Source organism: Giraffa tippelskirchi, chromosome 11, assembly GCF_054371585.1.
Source record: "Giraffa tippelskirchi isolate mGirTip1 chromosome 11, T2T-mGirTip1v1.2.pri, whole genome shotgun sequence".
Classification (NCBI taxonomy): Eukaryota; Metazoa; Chordata; class Mammalia; order Artiodactyla; family Giraffidae; genus Giraffa; species Giraffa tippelskirchi.
In genome coordinates, this window is record NC_137285.1 from 30,754,915 (window position 1) to 30,775,839 (window position 20,925).

A 20,925-nucleotide genomic window follows, 5' to 3' on the forward strand; every position below is an offset into this window, starting at 1 on the left:
ATTTCTGTGTCCAGATGAAAGGAATATGGAGACCCCTTTTCACCTGGTTCTAGCTCTTAGAGGATAACTGTAGATAGGTTTTTAATTTTAAAAGGGCCAAAAAAATTGACTAACATCAAATACAATGAAAGATTTTTAAATTAACTCATTTTCACATAATGCCTTTGACATGTTGTGTTTGTGTACTAGATTTATGAAAAGCATTATCTTGAGAAGGTCTTTGAATAGAAAACAGCTTTTTGATTTTGAGAGTAGTTCCTAATTTATTCCATAGGTGTTTATGTCATTGTTCTTATGTTTATGTTCTTAATAAAATGTTCCATAGCTTTCCTATTTTTTTTAATATCTAAAGCCAAAGAGGGTAATTTAATCTAATTTTCTAAAGAAATACAGTAGTAAAGACCTCTTATAACCTAAGCAGACACGTCACTGGTGAGATATGCAGAGAACTCAGTGCTAGTCTGACTGCACTCATCATTTGTGTGACCTTGGTTACCATCTTATACTCTGCGTATCTCGGTTTTGTCTTCTGTGAGATGAGCTATGTTATTCCTGTTCAAAGTATTCAAGGTCAGAATATTTAGTATCTGTGAATACTAAATATTCTATATAAACAGTTGCGAAGACTGTTAACAAACAAAATTCACCTGAGTAAATCTAAAGGGCAAATCGGCTCCATTTAGTGATTCTGAGCAACACCCCATCTAGCAAACAGAAAGGAGCTCCAAAGAGCAGCAGAAAAGGAGAGGTTTTGACAGAAGAACGCAGATGGGGCACAGAAGTCTTAAGCAAAAGCACTGTTTCAGGCACTGTTGCCTCCCAGGCAGGGGCTCCAGGAGGACGCCTCATGCCTCACGAGGACGGGCGGAGAGGCTGAGACTGAATGAGGTTAGCGCTGCAGCTGGGTGTGCTGGGGCTTAGCACAAGGGACAATGCTCTTCCTTCTAAGGTGGCAAACTCCTTGAAACTTGACATGCTGTAATTATGCCTAATTTCTCTCTTCATTGTATTTCAGAAATAGACATCATTGACTTAGTATTGACAAAATAGCAATTCTAATATTAATAGAAAAAATTTTCATATCAAAGCCTTTTATAGCCAGGCAGATACAATCCATTCCATACCTGTTAGTTGTCTTTATTCAAAGAAAAATAAAGCCTGTCTTGCATGTCTGTTGAGCACCGGAGCCAGTACCTCGCCTGACCTTCACAGAGGCAGGAGACAGGAGGCCAGCCTCCTTGAGGTTCACTTCAAAGGTGGCTCCGAGGCCCGCAAGACAGACAGTCCTGAGATGCAAACTGGCTTATTTAGTTTTTAAAAAGATTCCCATGTACCTCAAAGAGACAGAAGGTTTATAGTGTCAGGTTTTCCAAAGGAAGTGATGGAAGAAAAGTAAGAAAGACAGTTCTCTTTCCTTTTTGACACATTATGTTATTATTTTGTGTTTACCCTTACAGATATAAACTCAAAACACCCTTTTCTCTCCTCCTTTTGTTTCCAGGCTCCTCTCAACACTCCTGTAACAGAAGATAGATTTGGAATTTTAACAAAGAAATACAGAATTCCTGTGCCAATTCTTCCAGGTAAAGAATGATAAATATTGTGGACTTACAGAATTCCACGGCAGAAAGGAAGTACATTTCATCTGGTTAAATCCTTTCCTTTTTATGGATGAGAAAGCAGAGGCCCAGAGACCTGAAGGACTTGCCCAAAATTAAACAGCTAGCTTGTGGAAAGGAAAGCAGGACCAGAGCCCAGTGCTTTTTTTGTCTTGCAGTCTAGGAGAATTGAGATAGTCTTGTAAAGCAACCAGGAATTTCTGATTTAGTTCTGTAACGTTGTTTTCAATTTAATAGTTTGAACTCTAGACCAAAATTGTTAGGAAATAAATTGAAATTATGGCCATAAGATGATGTGTGTATATAATGCAGAAATTAGACCTTAGAATTTCTAAATTTAGTATTTAGGTTTTTGAGACTTCCCACTAAAAAGTCAGACTTCTGAATCCAGCATCTGTCTGTAGGTCTCCCAATGAACAATCATGGCAATTACATCGTGCGCCTGGGCCATCTGGTGAGCTGGATGGGGGAGCAGGCCGAAGCCCTGGGTGTGGAGGTGTACCCTGGCTATGCGGCCGCCGAGGTTTGTGCTACTGTGTTCCTAATGCTGATGGGAAGTGGTCTCTTTTTCTTTTGAAACTAAACCAAGAATGATACAGAGGTAAACAGGTAAATATTTTCAAAAAGCCATAGGGATATTAGAATTGTAAGATCAGAAGAAATCTTAGCAGGATCAATCCAAAGAGTACTTGAAGGCCTGGTGTTGTTCCACATCAGGTGACTGGTCAACATAGGATGAAAAAAGCCTCTGATGTACGGATTGTTGCTAATGCTCTCTTCTGTAAATTGAGTAGACATTTCTTTACTTTCTTATAGTGTGTAGAACAAATCTGTGCCTCCTCCAAGGACAGCTTTCCAATTATTATGCCCTGCTCTCCTGCCCCATCTTCACGGGTGATTTTTTTTTCCAGGTTAAATATTCTCAGTTCTTACAACCGCTGTGTTACGTATTTTGAGTTGCTGCAGTATTCTCATTGCGCTCCTTTGAATGCATTCCCTTTTAGTGGCACCCAGAGTGATTCAACTACTTCAAGCCTGGTTACAGCAAGGCGGGTTACCATGTTCAATCTAGAAACTGTTCTTCCAATAATTCCTTCAAAATAACTCTGGTAACTACATCACACTAGAGATTCTCACTACTTGTTGGGGAAATTATTAAAAATAAAATCTCCTGCCAAACTAGAAAAAAATCACCTCTACAAATTATAAACAAGAGTGAAGCAGTTTTATTACTGAATGAGCATTAAACCAAGACTGCAGTGCAATTACAGGCCATCTGCTAGGGAGGTTGCCGAGACAGAAAGAACTCTTAACCTTTTACTCAGCCAGACAGATACAGTCCATTACATACATGTTAATCATCTTTCTCCAAAGGAAAAATAAAGCGTCCTATATCTTTTTGACCGGCAGCAAGTGACAACATGGAGGCAGGCACGTAGCCCAGACTGTCCCCTAGAGACAGGGAGACTGGACACTATCCTCCGTGGTCACGTGTCAGATGTGTCTCTGAGGACCCAAGAAATACTGCTGAGATGCTGACCTACCAGGAGTCTTATTTAGCTTTTTACATCATTCCCATGTATCTAAGAGAGACAGAGAAAGAATTTACAGTCAAGTTTTCTAAAGGAAATGCTGGAAGAATCTGGATAGGAGAGGGAGTTCTCCTTTTTGTCACCAGTGAGATTAAAACCTTCTTTGTTTTTCCCATTACAGTAGATGTAAGCCAAATAAAACACATGGCCTCTGCACTACACGCCCTGCTGCTAGTTTCTGTGTTCCCGGTTCATACACGTGGATGTGGGTTTGCATTTCTCCTGAATGCTGCTGCTGCTGCTAAGTCGCTTCAGTCGTGTCCGACTCTGTGCGACCCCATAGACGGCAGCCCACCAGGTTCCACCGTCCCTGGGATTCTCCAGGCAAGAACACTGGAGTGGGTTGCCATTTCCTTCTCCAGTGCATGAACGGGAAAAGTGAAAGTGAAGTCGCTCAGTCGTGTCCGACTCTTAGCGACCCCACGGACTGTAGCCTACCAGGCTCCTCCGTCCATGGGATTTTCCAGGCAAGAGTACTGGAGTGGGATGCCATTGCCTTCTCCGTTCTCCTGAATACACTGTTCTTAACGGGAATCACTGTCCAAGCCACAAGTAGGTGGTTTGTGGCATCCATGGTTCACACACACACACTCACGCACACACTCTCAGAGTCCCCAGCAGCTCTCTTCTCCTCCCCACTTTCCTGCTCGCCAAGGCCATCTACAGGTCCAGGCCACAGCCCTGTCCTCGCGGGGGTTTGTCTTCAAGGTGTCACGTGCATTGCCACTGGTTCTCGTCTCACCTTTTCACTCGCATGCTTTCTGGCCTGAGGTTCTAGTTCTTTCCTGTCCAAAGAGCATCTTCCTCTGGAAGAAACAGATACCAAGGCAGAGAGAGAATTGTTCCTTCTCATCTTCGGAATCACACTTTTGACCGTTTTCCCTCTTCCTTCGTGGTCCAGAAATAAGCTTTAATCACCCCCGGGCTGTCTTCAGCCGCACACTGTTTTGTCTTGTTCGAGTGTTCGCTTTTGGGGTCTGGGCTCCTTGGGGAAGAGGCTTTCCTGACACTGTCCTCAGCCCCCCCAACTGACAGTCCACAGTGTGTCACAGGCCCTGAGTCCCGGCTCTGTACATGTGCCCTTGACCTCTGAATGTGGCAGACGGCCTCCCATTGCATCTTCCTGGCTGCTTGGTGTCCTCTCTGTAGCTCTCCCATTCTTCATTGTCAGGTCAGGACATTTCCTCCGTTTCCAGCTGTTGGAGCTGAGTTCTGTTGCATCTTGAAGGGAGTCCCTTAAAAGCACATCTCTTGTTTTTGCTTGAACATTCTTAAGCCTCTGTCTCTATAATCTAGAGAATAAGTTCACCTTCTAAAAATTGAAGGCCGTTTGTTGTTTCTTTGCAAGGCAGTTATGAGTCTCTAGGTGATAATGAAATGTGTTTTCGTTTTAGGTCCTTTTTCATGAAGATGGCAGTGTGAAAGGAATTGCCACAAATGATGTAGGGATACAGAAGGATGGTGCACCAAAGGTGAGCCTGTGGACAGTTCTGTGCTCAGCAAACTGACAGTAAAATATAAAGTTAACTCACACTCAATGATCTAGTCTTGCTACAAACTGCACATTAATTAAGTGTATGTTAGTGTTTAGTTATTAATGTGGAATTTTGTCTCAAAATAAACATCTTTGATTTAAACATAATTTAGATAAGTAGATATAACATGTTTAAGAACAATATTCTTAAAAGGTAAAAACATGATTCATATAAATATAAAACAAACACGGGTCACAGATATTATTTCATTCATTCATTCATGAGGGAATTGGTAAGGTGTTATAGCTAGTTCAAGAAAAATCAAAAAACATACACACATGGGTCAGCTGCTCAGCTCCCCTCCACAGTCGTCCACTTCTGTGGACAAGAGTCATTTGCCTCACTACTGTCAGTAATGTTGACTGACAGTCAACATTTGACATCTTTTGGTAAATATAAGACTGATTGCCTTTCTCACTTTCAGAATATGCCTGAATGGCCTTCCAGTTTTCACAGCTCATTATTTTTGAATTCGTAAAAGAAGAGCTCTTAGTACATGGATCTCAGCTCTGTTAGGTCCCTTGGAAAGGACAAGGAAAAAAACACCTTCCTTTCCTATAACAAGAACAAAACACAGATTAACATCTTGATAAACAAAGTTGCCTATTCATGTTTGTTTTTTGTCTTAATTTCTCAGCTAGATTAGAAGCTCCGTGAAGGCTGAGATCATGGAGGGTTATGCCAAGGCTGGCACAGTGCCAGGTAATGCCAGGGCCTCAGGAAAGATGGGTCACCTCCAAGTTAGTCCTTTTCTCCCATTATACAACAGAACTGGGCATCTAGTCTAGCATTTCCCCCAGCAGGTCTTCCTGCTTCTCACTCCTTCATGCTTAGAGAGAAGCATGTGCCCAGGTTCTCAAGTCTTAATGCCTCACTGTTCCTCCTGGTGGCTTACCTGGCTGTACAGAATCATGTGAGGTCTTGGAACTCAACCTGTCCTATTGCAGAGCCAAGGAGCTGTCTTATAACTGGCCCCAGGGATTCTGATGCATAGCCAGGTTTGCCGACACCTGTCATCTCACCCTGCTTCTCAAAGTGTGGCATGTGCCTGCAGCACAGAAAGCCAAAACTCTGAGAACAGGATTTATGACAAAGTAAGGGTTTATTCCAGAATGCCAAGTAGCATGGGGAAAGAACTCCCTCAGATCCACTCCAGCTTGGTCTTTGAGCTGAGGGTGTCTTCAAGCAGAAGAATAAAGAAGTTAGAATTGGAAATTCCCTGGGGGTCCGGTGGTTAAGACTTGGCAGTCTCACTGCTGAGGGCCCAGGTTCAATTGCTAGTCGGGGAACTAAGAGCCCACAAGCCACAGGTGTGGCCAAGAGGAAAAAAAAAGAAGCTGGGATTAACCACTTCCTCTGACTGGGGAGTCAGGATGTCTCTGGGTTATGACTCGCTGGCCAGGTGCTCCGTGCCTCCAGGGTTTCTGGGCTCCTCTCGCACTGGAAAAACAGCCTGAGTTTGTACGTTAATGATGGATCTGTAACAGCAGTTGTAGTACATTAAAGGTATTTTTATAATAGCCACTGTGGTCACCTGACTCTGGTCGATTGGTGTTCAGAGAGCACAGGGTGAGGTCAGAGGCGACAGAAAGAGATAAAATTCTGGTTTGAGAAACTTGGTTAAGGGAACTCAGTTTTCTGTGTTTATTTTTTTTGCTTTTTTAAGTAGTACATAGTATTTTTTATTGACTGTTAGTGAAAAGAGTGTAAGCCTTGTCCAAGACGTAGTTTGGTAGAGAAATGACTGCTATTGTCTTTTTCCTTTTTAATTTTTATTGGAGTACAGTTGCTTTAAAATGTTAGCTTCTGCTGTACAGCATAGTGAATCACCTATATGTTTACATATATCCCCTCTTTTTTGGATTTCCTTCCCGTTTAGGTTACCACAGAGCACTGAGTAGAGTTCCCTGAGCTATACAGTAGGTTCTTATTAGTTGTCTGTCTTATACATAGTATCAGAAGTGTATATGTCAGTCCCAGTCTCCCAATTTATTTCACCTCCACTTAGCCCCTTGGTAGCCATATGTTTGTTCACTTCATCTGTGTCTCTGTTTCTGCTCTGGAAATATTGATAAGATCATCTATACCATTTTTCTAGATTTCACATATATGCATTAATAGACAATTTTTTTTTCTGTTTCTGACTTACTTCACTCAATACAACAGTCTCTAGGTCCATCCATGTCTCTGCAAATGGCACAGTCCCATTCCTTTTTATGGCTGAGTAGTATTCAATCATGTATGTGTACCACATCATCTTTATCTGTTTAGACTCTGTTGATGGACATTTGGATTGCTTCCATGTCCTGGCTGTTATAAATAGTGCTGCAGTAAACACTGAAGTTCATGTGTTTTTTCAAATTACGGTTTTCTCTGGGTATATGCCTAGGAATGGGGTTATTCATATGGTATGAATCATATGGTAGTTCCATATATGGTAGGTACCATATAAATGATATGGTAGTTCTATTTTTAGTTTGTAAAGGACCCTTGATTCTGTTCTCCATAGTGGCTGCACCAGCTTACATTCCTACTAACAGTGTAAGAAGGGGAACTTAGTTTTAAGGGGACTTAATAATAACAAAAGAATATTGTTTTTCCTACATTCTTTCCTGTGTTATGGCTATTCTTTTCTATATTATGATCAGTTAATTGTAAATTGCCGTTTACTGTTTAAAAATTTATGTATTTAGTATTACGATGACATTGAAGCACACAAATTCTCCCATTCTGATACTTTCTTTTTGTGTGTGTTCTTGTGGTATTTGTCCAAATGTATATTTTTGTGTTCTGTGCTTTGTAATTGTAAAAACACTTTTATATCTTATATATTGTATATATATAGATGTAACAGCATAGAGGAGTACAGTGGAATCTCAGTAATGTGAGCTACAGAGTCTAACTTTTTCAGTTTGTCTTCATATGGCCTTGTGGGAGGGGAAGAACCTCTGCTGTTCGGCTCTTTTATCCCGGCCTGGCTGGGCTTCCCCCTGCCCTTCTCATGGCTCACAGACAACTCGCCTGGCAGACCCGGTTCTCTGTCCTGTCACCCAGCCTCCTGGTGGGCATGCTGGCACAGCTGAATAGCTTCCTTCTGGAAACGCTTCCCTCTTTTCACCCACCTTCTCCTGGTCTTCCTGGTGTTTCAGAAGGGGTTCTGCCTTTGCCTGCTCATCCTCTGCCACCCCCACCCTGCCCATCCTCCAAGTATCTGGGCTCTACACTTCACTGTGGGCTCCTCTGCCTATATTTTCTCCATAGTGGCCTCATTTGGTGACACAGCTTTAAACACCTCTCCCCCAAGTCCCAGAATCATTGTCCAGCTGCTCATTCAGCAGCTCTAATCTTAACTCTGTCAGGCTTCTCACTGTCAGAATTCTTTTTTTTTTTTTTAATTTTTATTTGTTTGTATCACTTTGGCTGCTCTGGGTCTTTGTTGCTGCGTGAGGACTTTGCTCTAGTTGCAGCAAGTGGGTGCTACTCTTCATTGCAGTGCGTGGGCTTCTCTCGTTGCGGTGGCTTCTCGTTGCGGAGCACGGGCTCTAAGGCATGCAGGCCTCAGTAAGTGTGGCTCCCAGGGTCGAGAGCAGAGGCTCAGTAGTTGTGGCACATGGGCTTACTTGTTCCGCAGCATGTGGGATCCTCACGGACCAGGAATCGAACCCGCGTCTCCTGCATTGGCGTGTGGATTCTTTACCGCTGAGCCACCAGGAAGCCCCCTGTCAGAATTCTGATGTGGATGTTTTCACATTTCGGAGGTTAAGTGACCTGCCCAGGGTCAGACCCCTGTTAGGCAGTGGGACTGGGATTGGAATAGAGGCGGTATGGCTCCAGGACTGCCCCTTGCACACGCAGGGGTGTGTTGCCTCTAAGAGGAAGCGGAAATATACTGAGGAGTACTTTAGTTCACTGAGATTGAATTGTTGTGGTGTAAGTTAAGCTGGATAAAATGCATATCTATCTGGAAGCAGATAGGGTTGGACCTTCATTTTATAAAAATTCGGATGACTTCTTAAGACAAGAAAAAAAAGTTAGAAAGAAATCTAGATTACAATTACAACCTAGGTGTAAGGTAAGCCATCCTATAACAGAAATTGGAGACCTATAAGAAACAGGCCTTTTTTAATGACTTAAAAATTAAGCACTCTATACCAAAAATACCGAAAAGTCGGCAGATAAGCAGTAGATTGGAGGAAATGGTTTGAGTGCCAGTGATATCAAAGAGCACTTCTACATTAACAAGAAAGAAGAGAACACGTTAGAAAAACGGGCAGAATGTTAAAAAATTACAATGGACAGAAGAGCAGAACCAGGTGAGCACTGACCGGGAGGCAGGTCCTTAGACGTCTCTTGTCCAGGGTCCGCGCCTCCCAGAGACCCTTCCTGCTCCCCCAGTCACGCGGCTCTTCCCCGGAACCCCTGCCAGCGCCATGCTCTCCTCCATACGTGCAGTCGCACTTGGTCCTTGTACACCGACGTAGTTACTGATATTTAGTCCTGCCCCTGTGCCTCGCCCCAGGGAAGGAACGGTGTTTTTCTGTCATCTCTTCCCCAGTGCCTAGCGTAGAACCTGGTACACCAGATGCATTCCGTTAATATTTCTTGAATCAAAAAGAAAAAGATGCTGAAGAGAGTAATCAGGAAAATGCAAATTAACATAGCAGTGCGTTAGTACTACCCTTAGCAAAAACATGAGAAAAGGTATGGGCTTGCCAAGTGGCTCAGTGGTAAAGAATCCACCTGCCAATACAGGAGGTGCAGATTCGATCTCTGGGTTGGGAAGATCCCCTGGAGAGGGAAATGGCAACCCACTCCAGTGTTCTTGCCTGGAAGAAGCCCTGGTGAGCTACAGTCCATGGAGTCGCAAAGAGTCAGACACAACTGAGCACACACACACATCCTGTCACTAGCGGGAAATAGGGGAAGTGTCTTCTTACCTACTGCAGGCAGGAATGTGAATTGTTCAGACTCTGGGGAAGGCATTGTGGGGATAGCTAGTAAAATTAAAGTAGGTGTGTCCAGGAGTAGCAGTGCCACTCCTGGAAACCTAACTTACAGGAACAAAAGCACCAATGTTGTAAGGGCACGTATACAGGGTGTATGTTTTATAACATGCTATTCATCACAAATGACCGGAAACTGGGAATGTCTGTTACCCATTAGCAGAAGCACCAACCTGTGGTGTTCCCACGTGGAAAGATTTGAGCCACACAGTGACTTGGGAGATTTCCATGAAGTGTTATGGTGAGAAAAGTAAGATGCACAAAAGGTTGGATTGTATGATCCTATTTTTGTGAAATCAGGAACCAGAAAAGTTTGGGTGTATATGTAAGATCTCAGTATATAGGTGTGTGTATATATTTGGGTAACACTCTGCACGCTAGGTTTTTAACGTGGTTTATGGATGATGAAGTATAGTAAGAGGAAGACAAAAACAAATTCAGAGGTACTAAGCAGAGTCATTTATGGGGTGCATGTCCGTGTGGATGATGCACAAGACAAGCACAGAGTTACCAGCAAATGCGAAAGGTGTTCACACTCCCAGTAATGGAAGTTCCTGATTTACCCCCCGCCCCCACATTTCTCCTTTGGTAACCATAGGTTTGTCTTCAAAGTCTGTGAGTCTGTTTCTGTTGTGTAAGTAAGTTCCATTTGTAAAAATTAGATTCCGCCTATGAGTGGTACCATGTGATAGTTGTTTTTCTCTGACTGACTTAGAATGATCATCTCTGGGTCCATCCATGTTGCTGCAAGTGGTATTACTTCATTCTTTTTTGTGGCTGAGTAATATTTCTTTGTGCATATATACCACATCTTCTTTATCCTTTCATCTGTTGATGGACATTTAAGTTGCTTCCATGTCTTGGCTAATGTAAATAGTGCTGCAGTGAATATAGGAGTGCTTCCATCTTTTTGAATTAAGAGTTTTCTCCAGATATATGCACAAGCGTGGGATTGCTGGATCATATGGTAGCTCTATTTTCAGTTTCTTAAGGAATCTCCATGCTGTTCTCCATAGCGGCTGCACCAGTTTACATTCCCAGCAACAGTGCAGGAGACTTTCCTTTTCCCCACACCCTCTCCAACATTTGTTATTTGTAGACTTTTTGATGATGGCCCTGCTGACTGGTGTGAGGTAAAAAATGTTTTTTAATTATAGAAGTTTCAGGTATCCAGTGTTATAATTCAACATCTGTATACAGTGGAGAGTGACAACCCCCCCAAGCGTGGTCACCATCTGTCACCACACAGTTGACCCCCTTCATCCATTTTGCCTTTCCCCCTCACGTCTCACTATATTCATTTGTAGGTAATGGGAAGAGGGAGCATGCTCTATTTGTTTGTTTGTTTTAATTCTTACAAACTTAACCATTCAATCAAGTACTTTTGACGTGAAAAAGTAAGTATAGTAAAGACACAAGATATTGATTGACTGCCTTATAAATTTAAATTCCACTTATAACAGTAATTAGTTTTACTCCTAAAATTATATGTTTGTACCTTCTCTTCTATATCCGAATCATAGTTCAATTCAAAACCAACCAGAATGGGAACATTTTAAAAACTGTCAAATGTTGCAATTTAACATGTTCTTCTTTCTTAGACAACTTTCGAGCGGGGACTGGAACTACATGCTAAAGTCACAATTTTTGCAGAGGGCTGCCACGGACACCTGGCCAAGCAGCTGTACAGGAAGTTCGACTTAAGGGCCAACTGCGAGCCTCAGACCTATGGAATCGGGCTGAAGGAGGTACCTGCATTTGCTGGTGTAATTTTGATGTAGCAAGATGCAGCTTACACTCGTTTGTATTGTCATGTAATTATCATTAGTCAGAAGTGTTCATAATGACTGAAAATATTTGGGATATTTTTCAAGGGGCTTCCCTGGTGGCTCAAGACAGTAAAGCATCTGTCTGCAATGCAGGAGACCCGGGTTTGATCCCTGGGTTGGGAAGATCCTCTGGAGAAGGAAATGGCAGCCCACTCCAGTACTCTTGCCTGGAAAAATCCCATGGATGGAGGAGCCTGGTAGGCTACAGTCCATGGGGTTGCAAAGAGTCAGACACGACTGAGCAACTTCATTTTCTTTCAAGGGGCTAGAGAATATTACTAATTAAATTGCACTATTATATAAATTGTATCTGCATGTTCTGTTCTATCAAATATTGATTGCAATAAGGCTTGAATTTGAAAATATTTGTGATGTTAATTTTTTTTCATTGTAATTCCATTTCTCTAATAGGATTTGACCTGTTATCCATATGCTCTTTGTAAGATGACCACATCCTATAAGAATCGCTTATTCAAAATTATAATGTAAAAATAGTTTATGGAATACCCACTCAATATATTTAATCTGCAGCATACATTTTTATTAGGTTAAATGTATATTTTCTCAGTTTATCCAATCTCTAGTCTGTTTTCCCAAACCTTAGGTTTATTAACATAAAAGTTTCATTATAATTCTTTTGTTAAAAATATTTTTGGGGGTAAAACTCAAGTTCTGTACATAACTAGATTTGTTATATTGTGAATAAGGGCTTGTTTTGGCAGATTGCTTCCCTTGTGGCTCAGTTGGTAAAGAATCCACCTGCAATGCAGGAGACCCTGGTTCGATTCCTGGGTCAGGAAGATCTGCTGGAGATGGGATAGACTACCTACTCCAGTATTCTTGGGCTTCCCTTGTGGCTCAGCTGGTAAAGAATCTGCCTGCAGTGTGGGAGACCTGGGTTCGATCCCTGGGTTGGAAAGATCCCCTGGAAAAGGGAATTCTCCAGTATTCTGGCCCGGAGAATTCCATGGACTGTATAGGCCATGGGGTCACAAAGAGTCGGACACGACTGAGCGACCTTCCCTTGGCAGGTTGCACTTAACACTATGTGATGTCACATAAAATCTGATTTTTAGATAGTATTTCACATGGAAATTGTTGTATAAAATTTAGACCTTACCCTTCTGAAAGTAGGATGATTGATTTGCTTCAGTTGGGGAGAAGGCAGTGGAGGAGGAAATAAACTTTTCTACGAAAAATAACATCTGTCCTGTAAAGTAACAGCTTTGATATGCAGGGCTCAGTGCACTTTATGAGGCAAACACGCCCGCGTGGCCCCACCTGGATCCAGGCGTATGTGGCTACGAGCACCTCATCCCCTCCATGGCGTTTCCTACAAACGTGAACACTCTACCCGTTTGAGAACCTGATTAATGTCTTAAAGCATTCCTGACTTTCCTAACCAGCTTCTTTACTTCCATTCATCCCTGCAGTTTGCTGGGATGTTTGAAATGCCTTTTATGTGTTTCTCTTATTACAGTTTTCCACTGTAACTTCATAAATAAAACATAAAACTTAGCAGGCTTTGTACATGTGGTGACATAAAATATCTACATAATATACTAGGACTTTTTTTTTTTTTTTAAGTTATGGGTTATTGATGAGAAGAAGTGGAAACCTGGGACAGTGGATCACACCGTCGGCTGGCCCCTGGACAGACACACCTACGGGGGCTCGTTCCTCTACCACCTGAATGAAGGGGAGCCCCTGGTAGCACTTGGCTTTGTGGTGAGTCACATGCCCGTGATGGGCAGTTCCACTGTGAGAGTCAGTGCTCCTCAGTGTTACAAAACCAGGGTGTCAGATCTGGAGAATGTAAAAGGCTAATCACTTACAGCTTCCTTTCTGCTTTTATCCATGCATGAAATGCTGATGGCCATTGTCAACATCAGTCCACTTCTGCTACACGCCAGACCCTGTGCTGGCTGCTTCCCTGGGAATCCTGTTGCATAAGATTCCCATGAAGTCTGTCCATCCTTATTTTACTTATGGGAAAACTGAAGTTCATATAGGCGAAACAATCTTCTCAAACACACCCATTAAGTGACAGAGGCAGGACTCCCACCCAAACCTGTCCTACCTGAAGCCCATGTCCACTGAGGCATGCCATCACTGGAAATGCAGTCCACATCGGGTTTGAACCTGTAACTTTTTAACAGGAACCTTTTCTCCCTCTTGGTCACTTACATCACTTGCAATAAATTATATCTTGAACACTACAGGGAATGGAAAAGCAATATGAGTTACTGCACCTTGCCATTAGTTGCAACTTTATAGTTCAACGTCGATTAGACTTGTATATGATACGTTAAATTTGTGCACTACTGGTGTGTTCAGTGTATTCCTTTTGTTTATTTTTTATAGTGATTTAATCTTAGAGCAAAAAAGGCTTGGTTATTAATTTCAGCATTTTGTAATACCATGTAAAATATAACCTCTGATATTTCTTGCCCTCTTTATAAGTATGATTATATTCAGTTTCTTAATTTTTGCCTCAGTGTACTGCATAGAGCTTATTAGTTGATTTCTAGAGCTGGTGTTGATAAGTGAATAATAAATTATTACAACTCCTTTTGTAGACACATAATGCATGACACCTACCTACAAATATTTTTTAATTTTGATTTTGATTTAGAGAGTACAGTGATTTATTAATATGTTCTAAGTATTTTAAGTTTTGCAAGTTATAAAAACATGGCATCTATTGTTTGCCCTTCTTTTCCAAGGAGATTTTATTCCAATTATTTAATTATATTTGGATCATTGCATATATTTCTCTAAGTCCTTTGAGAATAAGAATTTTAATGTATATGTTTTCTGATAAATAATTGCTCATACTTCATCTTGATATAATTTGACATAGCAGTGTCTCATTTAAATATAAACATTTTAAGGTTGGTCTGGACTATCAAAACCCATACCTCAGTCCATTTAGAGAGTTTCAGAGGTGGAAACACCACCCCAGCATCCAGCCAACATTGGAAGGTGGGAAAAGGATTGCCTATGGAGCTAGAGCACTCAACGAAGGTGGCCTTCAGGTAACTCTGCCTTCTTTTTTATTCCTGTTTCTGTATTGGTGAATGCAATGTTGAAACATGAGGTCACAACTCTAGGTAAAGAATAGAAAGTTATCTCATAGGGAGAAAATTTAAGTAATCAAGCAAAGCACCCTAGTATTTATAAAACTGTACCTGGACACCAAAGTTAAATAAATTATACCATGGATTTGGTTTTAAGGATATACTTGTTTCTAGAGAAAAATTCATAGGCCGGTTTTGTTTGTTGGTTTGTTTTTAACCAGAAAATTTAAACAAGATCTTCTCCTTTATTCCTTAGCTAGCTGCCAGGAAACTCAAGGACAATAGTAGCTTTCAGCAAAGGTAATTAATTCATCTCAACTACCTAGTAATATCCATGCCCTTTAAGTGGCCTCTGTTAAGTTTTTACCCTTATTTGTCCTATTTTAGTATATGTTCAAAATTAGAACTACTTCAGAAATTGGATATCTTTTTAAATCTATTATAAAAGTAACAAATAGATCATAGAAAATTGAGAAAAGTTGATTTAACCTTAAGTGAAGTTCTAAATAAATTCATAAAGTCAAGTAAAATCACAGCCAAATTGTGAATGGAATTGCTAGAGTTCTGAAATAGCACTGTCCTTAAGTTCCATTGCTACAGGATTACCTCTCATGAGGTTTTTATTTCTAGAGTAGTTACTCATTTGCAGTAATTTTTGTTAAATTGCCTGTGTTCAAGCCCATTAAACTCTTTTGAATAATGTCCACAATAGCTACTGCCACCCTAATGCTACTCTTTAATTTGTAATATAAAGACTTCTGTATACTCAACAGTACATACAGATTTGTATTTACATCATCTGCCTTTTCGCATCAATGTCCCGGATGATCTTTAGATGTACAGAAAGAGATGATCCACCCCCGCCCCGCACACACACACACTTCTTACCTAAGTTTTCTGATTTAATTAGAGATTTGGAAACTCCTATTAAGTTTCTGAAGACCCTTAAGATGCAAAAGTTGAGAACATTGGATTTTATTTTGAGTATTACAAGTATTATTTTGAGTATAACAAGTATTACATGACTTTTTATTTCTCTTTCCTCAGTCTGTACCAAAGCTTTCTAATTATTTAGCCCTGCTCAACAGTTGTCCCAGGATACATTTCTCAGTACAAGTTTTCCTGGGCCCCTAGCTCCTTGACAAGATGCTCGGCTCCCAGTAACTCCTCCCACACAGGTTGGGGTCCTCCCGGAACTGAAAAACAGGCATTTCCCTTGGGCCATAACACTTAGGACTTAAGCACCCATTGGGAGGAATTTACACTAGCAATCCATGTCCTTTTATTAAACTTCAGTCTTCTTGTTCTTGAATCAAATTTAGGAATAGCAAGGCCACAACCTTATTTGAGAAAAGCGTTGTCATGATCCAGGTTCCTGACTGTTCTCTCTGTTTTCAGCTCCTGGCATTCTTTCTGTTGTCTGCTCTGTGATCCTGATTTTGTGCTCTTTTGTCTCCGTGGTTCTGATACTGAGTTGGTGTGAGAACCCCAGTCATGCACTGACCCCCACACGTACTGTGAAAGGCCCTGCCCAACCCTTCTTTTGCCAGCACTCCCTTTGCTTGTCACCACCTCTCCCTCGAGGTTAGACTTCTGTAAGTGCCAGGAGCTGGGGCAGCATGCCCTCGGTGTGGCGGCTGGTGGCAGGGGTCTCCCTATGGACCTCCTCTCCTCGGGGTCCCAGTCAGCCTCATCTGGCAGGCTGTCACCACCCACCAGTTTCTCAGCAGAGACTCATGGGGTACTTTAGGAAGGTTCCAGAGAAGGAAATAATACATGACGAGGAAAGAGCCATGCCACCGACTGTCTCTTTTTTCATTTTTACTCTGTAGATTAGATTACAGTACATTTTCCTGTGCTAACTATCCACAGCTTAGCTGCTACATTCTGGGACTAAACCAAAACATCACCACCTTTGATTACATTGTTTTTCATCAGAAATGTATACTGAGGGCCAAACAATCATCTTAAAATTTATTTTGGAAATTCAGTTTACTCTTAGGTTATTATTTTAAAATATATATATTATTATATATTTAATAATATATATATTTCTTATATATTTAATAAAAATAATATAATATATAATTATATATGTTTATATATTATGTTATAATAATATATTAATATATAATAAAATAATAAAAATATATATTTAATAAAAAATATATTATTTAGGGTAGTACCTAATTGTGGTGATGCCATGATTACAATCTCGGTTTCTATCCCTGAACATCAAGGTAAAATAAAAGGGCACGTAGAGTTAAGATAACATTCTTGGTAAATCCTGTGTTACCCAGAATGGCTATAAAAGCAAATCACAATTTACATAATGGTCTTTCAGGTTTAGAGACTATTTTTAATTATGACATGTATATGCATTAATATTTTATTTAAGTGTTGATGCTCTGGTCTTGCATATGTCTCATGCAGGTAAACACGGGGAGGGAGATGGAAAAATCCTTAATAGAGTGACAGCTCTGATCCTCATTTTCAAGGAAGGGGAAAAACTGCTTTTGCTCCGATTTTTCCTTTCATTATATTCATTTTCATGTAATTTTTTTTTTTCAGTTTTTCTCTACAGGTTTAAGAGAGTCTATAATGTGGAGTATTTAGTTTTAGAGTGTTTGTTGAATCTGAACTAACAAATGTGCTTTCTTTCTTTCCTCAGTCTATACCAAAGCTCACCTTCCCTGGGGGTTTACTTATTGGTTGTAGCCCTGGTTTCATGAATGTTCCCAAGATCAAAGGCACTCACACAGCAATGAAAAGTGGTATTTTGGCAGCAGAATCTATTTTTAATCAACTAACTAATGAAAATCTCCAATCAAAGACAATAGGTAAGAACTTCCTATGTATTCTCAGGTTCTTCACAGGGACATTTAAAAAGAAGCTATTTAAACATACACTCAGTGTGCAGATAGAGGAGGACATAAATACAATTAAAAATCTTGGTCTTTATGTTTATTTCACTGGATACTGAAAGATGCTTACTGTGTCTGTCCCTTTACACAAAGCACTAAGATGCGTGCTGCGCAAAGAAACCTGTGGCCCACTCACAGTGAGCGGGGTTTTTACGGCCACCTTCCAGTTTATGAACGTGGAAAGTAGAGCAGTGCCCGAGGTGTCCTGGCCCCAGGAACACAATCAGCATGAGGGCCCCACATCACATCACACGCGTGCCCAGGGAGACCCTCGCCAGCACCCCCAGATGTTGCTCCTGGGCAGGCAGAGGAATCATGGCTGCAAGCTCCACAGGCCTGGCCCAAGGACCCCTCAGGAGACCCTTCACCTGAGGACAGCCTCTTCTCAGGCAGTCTCATCTCTTCCCCAAGAACAGCAGGACCTGCCCCACCCTCTGCCTTCACCTCCTTTCACTCTCCTTTACAGTCCTGTTGCTGCTTCTCAGGTCCTGGGAGCGCCAGGCACCCCTGAGTTCCCTGCATCTCTGCTCAGATCTCTCTAGTGGCTCCATGTTGATCAGTGAATCTGCAGCACACACACATATGTACACATACACATATGTACACACACAGACAGCCCTCCCAGCCCCAGCCCCTCTTTCCGTATGGTATTTTCCACCTTTCGGCAGAATTGATCAACTTTATCTCCTGCCTCCTTGATGGAATGTCAAGAGCAGGGGCTTCATTCCCTGTGAACCACAAACAACAGTAGCAACTCAATACTTGATTTACGCTGTACTGCGTAGAGTCCAGTAACCTGATGCTTGCCCAAGTAGGTTGCACCTTCAGTGTCCTGGAGACGTGGCGGCCTGGGCAGGGGGAGGGGGAGGGGCTGTGGGGGACAGAAGCCTCACCAAGGGTGTGTCCCAGGGGTGCTCTCACTGCACACGGGGTTCCACACCGAAGGGTGGAGTGAGCAGGTCACTGAGACCAGGTGGAGGAGCAGTGGGGCTGCCCACCGTGGCGCTCACAGGAGGTAACCAGAACTAAGACATCCTGTTAGAGGTTAAATGCAAGCCCTGAGCTTTAGGCATTGTCAGGCATTGTCATTTCCTAGGGCTGTCACAACAAAGCACCACAGACTGGGTGGCTTGCTTATTCTGAGTCCCCCACACCAGCAACTGGAAGTGAAGGTGTTGGCAGGACCACTCCGTCTCCAGGTTGGTTTCCAGCTTCCGGGAGCCCCTGGCATTCTTGGCTCCTGGCAGAGCAACTCCAGTGCCAGAGTCCTGCTCCAGCTGGTCCATGGGTTCCCTCAGGATGGACGGCGTCGGCAGAGAGAAGAAACAGCGAGACTAGGCAGCTGTGAGGCAGCGTCTGAGCTTTATTTTTCAAAGGGAGCTTTTTATATCTTAAGTTGTACATAGAGGAAAATGTAAAATGTAGAGTCATGCCAAATTAGCTCAACGGGTCAGCAGTTTTTTGACCTTATCGAAACCAGGATACTTGTTTGTATATCTTATTTACAAAAGTCTCATGTTGTTTACATCATCTTCTGGCCTGGAGGCCTGCTAACATCTTATGACTCTTTATTGATAAGGGTTGATCAGCCAGAACACTATTTCTAAAAGTATTTTTGTATCAGGCACAGAACGTGCCAGAGCTACATTTTTTTTTAAAGAATACAGACACAGTGGATTGTGACAAAGAAAGGATTCATTAACTCAAAGTTTCAAAGTAAAACCTGTTTTTTTTTAATCTATCTTTTGCCTTGAGCTTAAGGGAAAAGAATGTGGTCCCATAAAGTCATGGTACGGCAGGCTGAAACAATGTAGCACCAATGTCAGTTCTTTCACAAAAATCACCAGCTAGATTAACAACTGTCTTATTATTTTTATATTAAGGCTAAACCTTTATTTTTATACGTCTCTAACTACTATACCTTTATTATATAGGCTCAGGGCGTTAAGAGCAAAAACAGAGCAAGTAAATATAGACCGAATAACAGTTTTATAAAGTAATATTTCTTATGTTTTTCTAATAGGCTTTCTCCCCCTCGAAGGGCTCTGTGCCCATTGGGGCCTTTTATGCGTTCAGGCTCTCAATGCTGTTTATTGTTGAGGAGTAGTCATGTATACTAGTTCTAAAGGTACAGGCACATTTGTCAAGCAAACTAAGATGCTAGCAAAAGGAGCTTAGATTAAAATACTCTTTTTTATGAATAATTTTATAGAGTGCCACCATTTGGGGGGGCATGTTGATTAGAGTTTTAAATTGACCTGGTTAGGAAAGGATCAGGGAAGGCCTCCTGCCTAAGTCACAGAAATTAGGGAGCAGTCTATTATAGCAAGCATCAGAAAGATATCATCTTTAAGGTGAGCGCCAAGGCAGCTTATCGAAATCCCTGAGGCCTGAGTTGCCTTGCTCGTCAGGTCTTCTCCTCAGGACCTTGTCATGGGTGGGATCTCGTGTGCTGGCTCCCGGCACTCCAGCCTCTGCCCTGGCTTCCCCTGAAGTCTTCTCTGTGTGTGTCATCTTGTTAAAACACCAGTCATTGGACTGAGGGCCCAGTCCACTCTAATATAACCTCGTTTTAACTCATTACATCAGCAGTGACCCTATTCTGACTCCATCTGAGACAACCCAGCGTGACCCAGTTGGAGACAGCTCGGGGTTATGACATCAAAATACCTTTTTGGGTGGGCACAGTGCAACCCATAGCAGGTAGAAGGGTTTCACTGATCAGTTCTGAAATTTCTCACTTTCATAAGTAGCTTCCTTTTCAGGTTCACTGAATTTTGAAACTTACTTCCCATGCTACCAGTGTGGCCTTACTGCCTTGCCTGTTAATACCACATCAAATGGGTATCTTTTTGGATGATGTCAACATTTATGCATAAAAGATTCTTCAAGTGTAGTCTTAACACGACCACTTGCTTTTTGTAATTATGTAAGATGCGTCACTTATTTTGGTAGCTAAGTACCTTGACAGTAAGACTCCTTGAGGCAATTTAACACAATATTTCATGTTTGTTTGTTTGTTTTTGAATAAAAAGGGCTTGATGTAACTGAGTACGAGGACAATTTGAAGAAGTCGTGGGTGTGGAAAGAGCTCTATGCTGTCAGGAACATCCGACCATCCTGCCACAGCATCCTGGGTGTGTACGGAGGGATGGTCTACACTGGAATCTTCTACTGGATATTCAGGGGGATGGAACCCTGGACTCTGAAACATAAAGGTAATTCTGGCCCCTATGAGCATGAGCATTAGTTATTAACTCAGGAACGGGATCCAGTCAGTGGGAAGAAGGGGAATTTTCTTACTTTACTGTTCTAAACTTGCCGTATGAGAGAAATGAATTCC

General features: G+C 41.8%; 1 protein-coding gene across 4 annotated transcripts in view; it reads left to right on the forward strand.

The window, feature by feature from the left end:
* Positions 1-20,925, forward strand: part of ETFDH (electron transfer flavoprotein dehydrogenase) — a 41,519-nt gene that overhangs the window by 18,314 nt on the left and 2,280 nt on the right. For 2 of the 4 annotated variants that reach the window (XM_081541689.1, XM_081541687.1), the window contains exons 4-11: positions 1,502-1,583; positions 2,024-2,142; positions 4,606-4,683; positions 11,351-11,497; positions 13,166-13,306; positions 14,473-14,616; positions 17,330-17,498; positions 20,618-20,800. In XM_081541689.1, the coding sequence (XP_081397815.1) occupies positions 1,502-1,583; positions 2,024-2,142; positions 4,606-4,683; positions 11,351-11,497; positions 13,166-13,306; positions 14,473-14,616; positions 17,330-17,498; positions 20,618-20,800 (1,063 nt within the window). The remainder of the gene's footprint in view (positions 1-1,501; positions 1,584-2,023; positions 2,143-4,605; positions 4,684-11,350; positions 11,498-13,165; positions 13,307-14,472; positions 14,617-17,329; positions 17,499-20,617; positions 20,801-20,925) is intronic. The other 2 variants (XM_081541690.1, XM_081541688.1) reach the window with 1 other exon arrangement.